The sequence below is a fragment of the Brienomyrus brachyistius genome, chromosome 7 (genome assembly GCF_023856365.1).
Source record: "Brienomyrus brachyistius isolate T26 chromosome 7, BBRACH_0.4, whole genome shotgun sequence".
In the NCBI taxonomy this organism is placed as follows: domain Eukaryota; kingdom Metazoa; phylum Chordata; class Actinopteri; order Osteoglossiformes; family Mormyridae; genus Brienomyrus; species Brienomyrus brachyistius.
Window position 1 is genome coordinate 24811903 of NC_064539.1, and position 11803 is coordinate 24823705.

The window sequence follows — 11803 nt, forward strand, 5'->3', positions numbered from 1 at the left end:
CCCCAGTGTCCCCACAATCGTCTCTGCATACATACATGAATACACGCAAAGACCTAGAGAATAGAGGCTTATCGGCTCCATGTGGCGCCACCTGTGGCGGTCGCTGTAACTGCGTGTGAGCTGCGTCTGCGCGGTGGCGCGCGCCTCGCACTGGGCTCGTCGCTGGGACTCGCCGGAGGTTGAAGCGGCTTGTGCGCGCGCGACCGCTCACTGCAGGGGCAGGACAGCTGCCGACTCCACGAAACCCCGAAGATAAAGAAAAACAGGAAGAAACAAATAAACCCTCTGCTTTTGGGGGCCGGGGATTTACTTGAACACCGCAGGAAAGTCGGCTTCGCTACACCGTGGAGACGGTTACTGATATTTTGGGCCTGGTGTTCGGAGAGAGAAGGAAGAGCACCCACAAAAATAAGAAAAAGATATTCATTTAACCTTCGGCATGGCCAGGGATTACGATTACCTCTTTAAGTTGCTCATCATAGGCGACAGCGGTAAGGAAACGCCGGGGTTTGCGTTCAGAGACGGGCCCTGATGGGTCTCTTTAGCTAGCTGCATCGCTAACAAGCTAGTTGTTAAAAACCGAGGTTTGGGTCTTCTTCATTTTCCAAGTCAGAGCCAGGGTTTGTGTGCAAGGCTTTTTTGTGTGTAATGTAGATAGATAACATGTTGCTTTAACGAAGCGCATAAGTACTTGTATGCGTCCCCCTCGTTTTTGCATTGAACTACAACCGGGCACTGCATTCAGAGTAGGGCGGGATGGCTGGTTAACCGAATAATCTTGTCAGATAGACTGGGAATGTCAGTACCCAGTAGTCCGGATATACAGTGACTTTAGCGCTTGGTACTGCTACCTTCCTTGCCTCTTTTAGTACCAATTAGTAGCTTCTGTACATTTAATACTTAAAAAACGTCTGGTTACTCGGCAAGTTAGTATTTGATCACCGATCACGTACTTTGTAACCTATATGCTCATAGTTATGAATGTACCCTCCCATGTCGTGTTGTGTGTAATGTTTTGGGTCTTTTCTAAATCCCAGTTGCAGGTTATTTTCGATTCATTATATCTACTTGCAGGCAGTTTAGACTTAAAGCTTTGTGTTTATGTAAAATGTTCATAGATGAAGAAAGCTTATTTAAATATGGAGAAAATCTCGATTTAGTAAACACTCCGCGTTGGTTTAAAATCAAACGGTGTCGCCAGCAAAAACGTCAGATTTGCGTACTTTTAATGAAATTTAGACGAGTAATTTACAGGCCTGTCCCGCTTCTTCGGTTGCATTTCCTTTAGTTTTTTTTAAGCCGGTTGTAGCGTTTTGCGGTCTCATCTCTCCCCAGACGAGGGACTGAGTCGGTGCGCACATTTCGCCACAAACCGTGTTTTCCTTCATGTTGCCTGCATTTAAAAACTAAAAACATTGTCCATTAGGTCCAGGATACGTGCATCTTTCCGGGTCCCTGGGGGGTCTTGCAGAGATGTCCGGCTGGCTTTAAAATACGTTTCTGCTGGTGTTAAAACCTTAGTTTCATTTTGCACCAAATGTTTCCGCTCTGCTTTGTCTTCGTGTGAACACCTCCAGAACCTACGGTTTTGTTTATCCCTCAGCCTGTGAAGGATTCTGTAGTCGACTGCTGTATCAACTTATCAGATCCAACAGTGGTGTAAAGAGCTTTGAAAATCTGGTAAACCCTAGTTCTGTTGATCCCAGTAGTCGGTAAGGGGGGGATTTGGTACTTTGTGGTGAGGTCTCTGTTCTGTCCGTGTATTGAACTTCCACGTTCTGGATTTGCACCAATCAAAACCCAGTATTTCTCTCGCTGCCGTCCTGGGCAACATAACTAAGACTGCATGCCGTCAAAATGGCTTTTTCAGTTATTGCAACTAGATAAAGTGAGACCAGTATCGTTTTTCTGATTTAGTGTTCAAGTGTTTAACAATGGTTTTTAAAGGGGATGTTTGAGAAGCCCAGTTCGCTGTGTTGCATCTTGTCCAAGAGCTGAACAGCTGAAGTTGCATATGCCACCTGCTCTTATCAGCCAGTTTGGCAAGTGTGTGTGTGGAGACCAAGGGAGCCCCTAGGGTTTAATGGATTTACATGCCAGTAATGCACGTCCAGTGGATTTGTGTCCTGCTTAGCGCTTCCTCCTGCCAGCCATCAGCCTTGAAATTCTGAGTGTTCTGATTGGTCTGTCCAATGAATTTATTATTTAAAAATTTTTTGCTCCCAACTTAAATGGCTGTGATTTACAAAGTAAAGTTATTGGTTCCGGCAAGCCTTCAGCCACACCTGTACCTCATTTGTTACAGTGCTGGGGGGTTAGGTCTTGCAGATGTCTAATTTGACCAAAAGGGGTTTTCAAGGAGCACAGATGTGTAATTTGTAGAGGTTAATGTGTCCTAATGATGAAGGCAGAAATATGTTGGTCGAACTCCCAAAGGTTGTTAAGGGCCGTAAATGCACATGCTTACCGTGTGACATTGCCTTAGATTCACAAGCTTCCTGGTGTCTGAAAGGGCTGTTTTTTTTCCATTTCCTCTGTTTCATGATAAATAGATTCTGCTTTTGTTGTTGTTTTTGTTTTTTCCCCCCAACAATCATGAAGTCTGTCTGACAGTACAGGTCCTTCAGTTTTTCCTTTTTTGGTTTTCTCAGTCAGTCTTCTTGTTTTGTCTTTTATCTTTGCTCAGTCTGAAAGGACGGCATGATTATAAGTGTCCCCTAATGGGAGGTCATTTATTTTTGATGCCTAATTGTGTCAGTGTTTTTATAAATTGGACTTGCGGCCAGTGAGGTTTTGGTTTTGATACTTGTCACTTTTGGAGGGGCGGGAAATCTGTGGTTTGCTCATTCTTGTCAAAATAAAACCCCGTCTTGCTGTTCATGGGCCAATCTGTTAGGGATGTCACGATACCAAAAATGTAGTAGTTGATGCCAATACCAGTGAAATTCCACAATTTTCTACCTAATTTGATACCACGGCAAAAAACAAAACAACAAATGCCATGCTCCTTAAGTAAAAACATTTTAAAATTACAAAAAAAAAACATCATCAGTGGCATGTAGCTTTCAAGTAATAAATAATAAGAAAATACTATTAACGCTACAATAAAGAACTGTGCCATGTAGCCTTCAAGTATTTAGAACAAGCAATACTGCAATACTGTGCTTTATGTACAAACAGCGATCCCGTCACCAATCAGGAGTTTAAAAAGAAATCTGATGTAGGTCTGTAACTTGTCAGGAGTGTCACCAGGCCAAGCAAAATGTTTTTAATAACAAATCACAAAATCATTTATGCCTTTGCAGTTTTAAAAAGTATTTTGTGTTTTATCCATATAAGTAACACTTTTAGAAGTTATCCATTAACTGTTTGTGATCCATTTCGCAACTATCAGGATTTAAACCAGACCCTGTTTATGAATGTAGTAAAAGTGGTTCAGGAGTAAAAAGCATTTTATTAGACATTTTACTAGAATACTTGTGGGTGTATATGCTGCTTCCATCAGGTCTGCAAGAATTGCATCCCTGGTACCTGCATATTGTAGGAAAAAACAGATGCTATCATGTTCAGAATTTTGGCCATATTTGTGCATATTTGATATGTGTAAGTGTGTGTGTTGATTGGATCATTTACATGTGTGTCTTTTTTTTTTTAGGTGTGGGGAAGAGCAGTTTACTCCTTCGGTTTGCAGACAACACATTTTCGGGTAGGATCCTCGCTTCCTTTCCCTTTCTGGGCGCTGGTGCCTCTGACCAGTCAGAGTAGCCTTATGCTCCCTAGGCTGAAAGCCATGTTTTGCCATTTGGCAACGCCTGAGTGACTTTGCTTTAAATAATGGTAAATCATAATGCCTTCTTAGGAAATTATATACTACGTTGTGATTTTCATCACCCGTTGTATTATTATCATTAATATAAACTTAGCCATATATATATATATATATGTATAGAGAGAGAGAGAGAAATAGGTATGGATATATTTTTGGCCCTGGTTACTGGCAGATAGCTACTGACTCATTGCATGCATTCATCGCTAACTTTGAGTGACGGTTGAGTTCATGTGGTATCTTAGTATATATAGTTTCTTTTGCCCAGGGTAAAACTACCCTTTTTGAACTGTGACATGAGTTGTTTACTTGCATTTGCGTGCAGGTAGCTACATCACCACGATCGGGGTTGACTTTAAGATCCGGACGGTAGAGATCAATGGTGAGAAGGTGAAGCTGCAGATCTGGGACACTGCGGGCCAGGAGCGTTTCCGCACCATCACGTCCACGTGAGTATCAGCAGGGGGCAGCGAGCGGCAGTAGACACCTTGGAGGGGGTTGTTAGTATGGCATTAAAGCTAACATCTTGTGTGGAGATGTGCCCAGGCCAGCCAGTTGGCATGTGGATGAAATAAAGGAAGTCCCCCTTCTCAGCATGGTCTGGGAGCATTGTGACAGGACATCCAGCTCTCTGTCACACATACCCGGGGTCCGTGCCTGGTTTGACGTGAACCATGTTTGTGGTGTATTTGAAAAGCGATCCGGGAACTACCCTTAAAGATCTGATTTGAGTGTCCTGATTAGGGTTGTCGCAGTAGAATCGCAATCATATGGCACGTGTGCAATGCATGTTAAAACATTTGTCCAGAGCCAGCTTTTCGGTACTATGCAGACATTTACTAACGGCCACAATTAGGTAAGCAGACTAGGTAGTACACCTAAAATAGTAATAAGAGGTATATTGTTTTATCCTTATGCTTAAATTCAGTTAGCGGAGCACACCATATTCTACTGTTTTGGTAAATCGTGGAAGGGATTTATTAGTGGCGGTGAAGAAAGGAACAGCTCATCAGCCACAACATCTTTTGAAAGAGGAGATGTTGTGGATAAACAAGGTAAAAAGTCGTCTTGGTGTGCAGTACTGTTTGCAGTTTAAAGTCCAACACATTTATTAAACATAAGGAATGCTCAGAGTTTATACAGATTAATAACTTTTGGGTGTCTCAATACGCCTCTCATTAAATATTTTAGGCGTACTACTAATCTGCTTACCAAATTGTGGGTGTCTGTAAACGTCTGCATAGTACTGAAAAGCTGGCGTCTGGACAAATGTTTACGCCCATCATATAAGCCCTGCTGATTATTGTGCATGCGCCATATGATCGTGATTATATCGCGACAGCAGTATGCATGAGTTCAGATTGACTTGAGGACAAAGAATGGTACATGTAGCAAATGTTAGTTTATCACGTTTAAAGGGGCGTTTGTTTTAGCTTTATTCGAAAAACTAGATTTCGTTTGGTTTCAGGGCATCTCATTTGGCATGGATATAGTGCTGAGAGCCGGGTCAGAACCCACCAGTTCCGGTGTTGTGGGCAGGCTGCTTTGGGCTGAGGTGATTGAGGTGCCTCATTTAAAGAGTACTTTGTCTTCCACCTTTCATCTCAGCCACACTAACAGTAATGCGATCATGGAGGGCCGCTGCTGTAGTTGTGGGTCATCACCGATTGTTTAGTTTAGATCGGTCAGGAGCAGCTAAACACCTGGGTGTGGGGAGTAAGGAATTCATTCATGATGCTGGATTGATGCCTTGAAAAGGTTGCCTTTTGCCACATAATGGGGCCTCTGGTTGAAGAAAGGTCCTCCAGTAGCAAATTGGTTACGGCCGTTGACTTCTGACTGACCGCGTCATAAGTTCCGGGGGAGTCATTTCTGACAGTACTGAAGAGCTTAATGTCAAAGTTGTCAAAAGGTTTCCAAGATCATGGTGCTTGACCTGAATTGGCTTGCTGAGGTTGGCCATGAGTGCGTCTGTGACAGTGGGTGGGTTCTCATCCTTCCTTCCCCCTTCCTCTTGGCCATTGACAACAGCCACTTTGGTTAGATTGTCTGAAATGATTAAGTGGTGAAAACCCCACCTGTTTTTCTTCAGATTTTCCACTGTCTCGGATTCTGTCGTTTTAAGTAGCATGGTTACTCTGGTGGTCCTTCCCACATCTCTGTGTTATTGCGGTCAGGTATTGTTGATATCTTCACTGCTAAATGGCAGCTATGGACAAAGCAGGTACATCTTTTTTGTCATAATGTATGAAAGACTGTTTTGTGTGTAGGTATAGCCAGTAAGAGTGTGTGCTTGTTTTTGTTTCATTGTTGAAATGTATTTAAATAATGTATATCATGTATCATGAGGTTGAGGTTGAAGTGGTTCATAGAAAAGTATCGGGATGTATACCAGGATGCGTTGACGGCAACTGGCAAGTCCAATACTAGGCAAGCCAGTTCCCCCCCTAATTTCATCTGTCATCTATTCTATGTGATCTGCGTGATCATTAACAAATTTTGTCAAAGGTGAAAGCTCTCGGAAACGTTGGCCACTTAACTTGAAGCTGTAAAACTGTACAGCTAACTGCTACACTGAAGGAAACGGCCCTCGCAAGGGTGGTTAGCTTTCGCAACCTCCACTTAATTATAATTACTGTGGAATTGGCGGCACCCATGGGGAGGTCTGTGTTGCCGGACTGGCCGTCCAGTGTCCGGATGGACGGTAATTTAATGGGGAATAACGGCAGCCATAATAAGTGTGGTGAGAGATTCATGGGGAGAAGGAAATGGAGAGAGAGGTCTCCATTCTCGCACAGCTTTCGGGGGCACCCTGCCACGACCACGTCACGCAAATGAGACGTCCGGCCAGAGCGGAATCGGACTGCAAACAAGCAGCTTACTGAAAGATTCTTTGTTAGCCTGTTTGGCTGCCCTATGAGGACTACCCAGCCCCCCCCCTCCCCAAGTCATCAGCAGCCACCACATTCTGAGGCATGACTGAGACTCAAAAGGGGGCTCTTTTCATTCCCGCTCTTCCTCTCCATCTCTCGGTTTTCATCCCTCATTCTTCTTGCTTTCTTGTCTGTTTGAACTTCTAGGCTACCCAGGTACTCCTTTGCTCTCTGCTCTCACCTCTGGATGCAACTTTCATCCTTAGAATACATACATACGCTCCTCTACTTACGAATGAGATACGTTCCGAACAGCCGTTCGTAACTGGAAATGTTCGCAAGTCGTTATTCCAACATAATTTTAAGGGTATTTGCAAGTACAAAGAACTAGGATGCTGGGAGTCCACACGTTACCTCTGCACGGGGGGAGTAGAGGCCAGAAGTCGTACCAGGCGGAATTGGTGCGCAGGAAAAAAAAATGGATGTCGCGGACAGGAAACGGGAGCCCAAATGAACACAATTTGGACTTAGTCCTCTTCGTTTGTATGCCTGAAAGTTTGTAAGTTGAAAGTTCGTAAGTAGAGGAGCGTCTATTTTCATTGTTATGAAAGGATCTTGCTGTAGGTTTGCTCTCTTTGGAGATCAGAGGGTTTTCTTTGTTACTGTTGAGTGGTGTTTACTTAAATAGGTGTGCACTGCAGAATCATCTGTGACCTTGTGCCTGGCAGTGACTATGTCAAGTTTGCAGTGCTGATCTTGATCTGGATTTCGTTTTTTTCCTCATCTGGGCCTGGCCTGTCATTTAGCTTCATCTTATCTTCATATAAGGCATTTTGCAGAGTGTCTTGCTTTGGGCTTTCCCAATCTCATCTGCTGCAGTGTGAGTTGTGGGTTTAATGCCTTTGTTTTAATCTGGACATTTCACCATTATGACATGTAACTGTATACATTATAACTGTAAACTAAAATAAACTGTATCCCATTGCAAAGAAACCTGATGGAATTTATTCCTAACCCCTCCACACATGGCTTCATTAGGTCTTTGTGGTTACTTTGGCGAGGGTCTTCCGTAGCTCTGCACTGCCAGACAGTAGATGATCCAGGCGCACACTAGGCCAGCAGGCAATTTCCAAGGAAAGACCTTGAACTAGAGGTTAAAAATGGGTCACATCCAAAATGGGAGAAAAACTGTTGCGCCCAGATTCACACTTGAAGCTTTCAATGTTTTTTTTTTTTTTTTTTGCTTGGAAGATGTATGTGTCCTGTGCTCTGGCTATCCCCGTTTTACCATCACTGAACTCACTTGCAGTTAAGGTGTCCTTGGGTCTGCAGCTTTGCCTGTTATATGTTGTAGCGGAACTAGTTCATCTGCATAGGGAAGAGGAAGAAGCAGAGGGCTGTTTTAACATATGCACACACTTCCAGTTGGCCCATAAACCTTGCCAGTGACATGTTTGTTATCTTGTCATTGGTAGCTATTACAGGGGCACCCATGGGGTGATTGTGGTGTATGACGTCACCAGCGCAGAGTCCTTCGTCAATGTGAAGAGGTGGCTGCATGAAATAAATCAAAATTGTGACAACGTGTGCCGAATATTGGGTGAGTCTTGCTGCTTTGTACTTGAGTAGAACGCCGGTGTTTTATGGTTTTTATTATTTGTTTATTTTCTTGTGAAATGTGAAATGCCCCCCCGCCACCACTGACTTGACTCTGTCATTTCTCACCAGTGGGTAACAAAAACGACGACCCCAACTCCAAGGTGGTAGAAACCAACGACGCCCAGAAATTCGCGGAGCAGATGGGCATCCGTCTCTTCGAGACGAGCGCCAAGGAGAATATAAATGTAGAAGATGTAGGTTGAGTCATGAAGCGAATCGCCGAGTATGAGGGAGGTCTTATGGGGATGGGGGTGCGGACACAGCCTAGAATGGGCGGAGTTTGACAGGGGTCTCTGCTTGCTGTCAGGCTTCCTTTCTGCTGTTTCAGTCAGTTTGTAGATTGATGACACCACTAACTGGTTTTCGGTTTGTTTTTTAATTCTGTATTGTCACAGGAACTCGTACGCAGGCATCTTGTATATAATTCTGGCGTCATCCTTGCCCTGAAACCAATCTGTAAACATAGACATTCAATACGGAAAATTTAGTTTAACCGCTCCGCTCTAATGGGCGAGAAAATAACCCGGCCTGTTTGCCTGGGGGGTCCCCCTGCCCTTCCCCGCAGATGTTCAATTGCATCACGGAACTGGTGCTGAGGGCCAGGAAGGAGGCGCTGGCCAAGCAGCACCAGCAGCAGCATGAGAACGACGTGGTGAAGCTTGGCAAGAGCGGCAAGAAGAAGAAGAAGTGCTGCTGATGGACGGAGGGACGGAGGGAGGGCATGGCGCAGCTGCAGCCAGCACACTGCCATGACATCTAATGAACTGAGAGAGTATAAATATATATATATATATATATATATATATATATATATATATATATATATATATATATATATATATATATTTTAAAAAGATTTAATAAAGAAATTATGGGGGAAAAAATGGAAAAAAAAATGGTGCAGTCCCCTTTGGACTGCGTCAATCATAAGGACTTGTACAGATTCACAAATGGACAGATTTTTATGCGGAGCAAATGGATGTTTTATTTGGGAATCGCCACTTATTTAATAAACTGGTCCAGCTCCTGAACATTCAGGAAACTGATGCAGTAGAGCCGCCCCCTTCAATTTTCACATCTTTTTGTTTCTGCCGGCATATCGTCGCTCTGTGTCTTGGGAGTGGTTTATTAGTCTGCCGAGTCTGACTCAGGAGAGGAGGGCCCATTCACTCTTTTACAAGGGGGAGGCATCGTAATACTTTAAATGTTTTTGAGCATTGACATTCCTGTTCCGTTTCTTTCACTCTGGTGCCTGCACGTCATAAAAATGATCATCTGTTACTTTTTAATCTAAGGACGAAGTGATTGTTTCCTCCATAGCTGGTGAAATTCCTTTTTAAGTCCCCCCCCCCCTTATTTTGCCAAATGGTCCCTCCCACTATCAGGTGAAAGTCATACCACTCTGCCCAGTCTGCACCTGCGTATCAACAACAGAACGACAGCCAAGCTTTCACTCAACGCCAGTCACAAAGAAAGACATTTGTTTGAATTTTTAATTATTACTTAAGAAAAAGCTGTCAGTATAATCATAAAATTAGCTGTACGAGGGCTGTTTTGGTTGCCAGTAAATGGTGGTACCTGTTTCTGCACTGAGTGTTATGCTGACTCCGGTCAAACTGACGCTGTACTCAGCTTCTGGAAGGTTCTCCCAAGCAACACTCCCAGGACACTTGCGGCGAAGTCAGTCCTGATGTTCTGTTGTTGACGTACAGTCTGTACTTTTCACAGTTGAGAACCGTGTTTTAGGACTCATTTTTGGCCTCTCGAGCCGCGTGTTTACGTCATGAATCTGCGTAGCCTCGTGTCGAGATTATTAAACCAGGATTAATCTAAAATTTTAATGTTGCGCTGTACACACGGTGTCCTCACGTTGCCATGTTGATCTGCTTTTGTACACGACGTGAGCTGCGGCCTATGAGGCCCATTGCCTGCATCTATGATGCGTCGAGGCTGTGAGGCTCCGTGAGCTCGGGGCAGGCGTGGGAGCAGATGGCGGCTTCTGGGAATGGCCTTGTCTGTCTTGGTGAAACCATGGAGTCTGTCTAATCTCCCCTGAGCTTTTGCAAGCCATGCTTCTTTTCCATGACGTGTCCTCCGCACACCCTGACGACAAGCCTGTTGCATTTTGGGCCTGGTGGCCGGATGCTCGTTTTTGTGCCCACTTGCCGCATCTCCCCTGAACCCGTGTTAAGTTCGTAACGGCGTCACGACAGCTGGGAAGCTTTGTGAAATCAGCCCCCAGGACCAGCATCATTGGACTTCTCCATATGGCATGCGCTCAATGGGGGACTGGATCAGGAGCCAGGCATGTGTTCAGCAAGGTGGATGCCTGAGGTGATGTGAGCAGTACAAAGAGCGGTACCTCCGTTGTGTCAGGCTGTTCGGAACCTCCACCCGCCGAACACTAAGAGCCATTGTTTACAAGATGGCCGCCACCGGGCCGCGCTGCTGGCGCTGCTCACGGCCGAACAGACGGGCCTCTGTGGATGACGTCTCTGCCCCTCACTCCAGGTTTAACTTGAGTTTTGTAGGGCGTTGCCGTTTACGAAACGCTGGACCAAGTGTCAGCCAAGCAGAGATCATGAAAACCCATGTGTGAATGAGATGGTTTTGTTGGAATACATACATGAATGTTTGTATATATAGATATTTTTGTATATATGTTCCCTTTGACATATTCACATACATATTTACACATAAACGTGCATGTATGTATGCACGTATAAGTGAATATAAGTATGTCAGAATTTTTCATCTGTGGTTTACTGTACACTGGAGAATTAAAATGTCTCATTGTTCGTTTCTCTGCCCCTTGACTTTAATCGGTAGTAAACATTTTCCAAAACGTGGCGTTGTCGTTCATTTTGACTGTTTGTGGCTTAAGCAGAATGTGTGCTGAGTTTTAGCGCAGCTACAGCTGCTTAATTTGCATTCCCTTTGTCTCGGTAGTTTTCCGCACATCTGAATTGGAGCTGGGCACCATACATCCCCAGCTACTGCATTGTGTTTCCATGCCACATTGCACAGCATCCCTTCAGGCAGTTAAACAGTATTATTTCTCTGAGTATGTGGGGTTTTCAACTTTCAGTGTTTAATTCTTATGGGCAGTTTTTTTTTTTTGTTGCAGGTAAACGCTTAAAATAGGCCACTAATGTCCTAAAGCATATTATCTCTATGGAAATGCTCAGTAAAGTTTAATATTACTTAAAATTTTTAAGTGTCCTTATGTCAGTCAGCAGTTTCCAACTCTACTCATTATGATATCAATGACCCACGAGTCCCATCTGCCCTGGAAAAAATAGATGAGACATCAACACTTGTCTTATGAGGCAGCTTAAAATCCGGCTCCGGGTATTTCGCTGTCTGCAAAGGTCTGTTATTATTCTGTGCCTTAGTATGGCATTCTTGCAGAGATGTTTTCACTAATCACATCTTTGATAGGTCA

The 11803-nt window shown here is 44.1% G+C and overlaps 1 protein-coding gene across 1 annotated transcript; it reads left to right on the plus strand.

Annotated features, from left to right (window-relative positions):
* The first annotated feature begins 117 nt into the window (after positions 1–117).
* Positions 118–11203, plus strand: LOC125745923 (ras-related protein Rab-35-like). Its single transcript, XM_049019222.1, has 6 exons — positions 118–491; positions 3656–3706; positions 4152–4275; positions 8175–8299; positions 8428–8552; positions 8924–11203. The coding sequence occupies exons 1-6, from the start codon at positions 440–442 to the stop codon at positions 9053–9055; spliced, it is 609 nt and encodes a 202-aa protein (XP_048875179.1). The 5' UTR covers positions 118–439; the 3' UTR covers positions 9056–11203.
* Positions 11204–11803: the final 600 nt, after the last annotated feature.

Coding starts and splice junctions, on each gene's coding strand:
- LOC125745923 (XM_049019222.1), top strand. CDS start 440: ATGGCCAGGGATTACGATTACCTCTTTAAGTTGCTCATCATAGGCGAC. Junction 3,707..4,151: donor TGCAGACAACACATTTTCGG/GTAGGATCCTCG, acceptor ATTTGCGTGCAG/GTAGCTACATCACCACGATC. Junction 4,276..8,174: donor TTCCGCACCATCACGTCCAC/GTGAGTATCAGC, acceptor TGTCATTGGTAG/CTATTACAGGGGCACCCATG.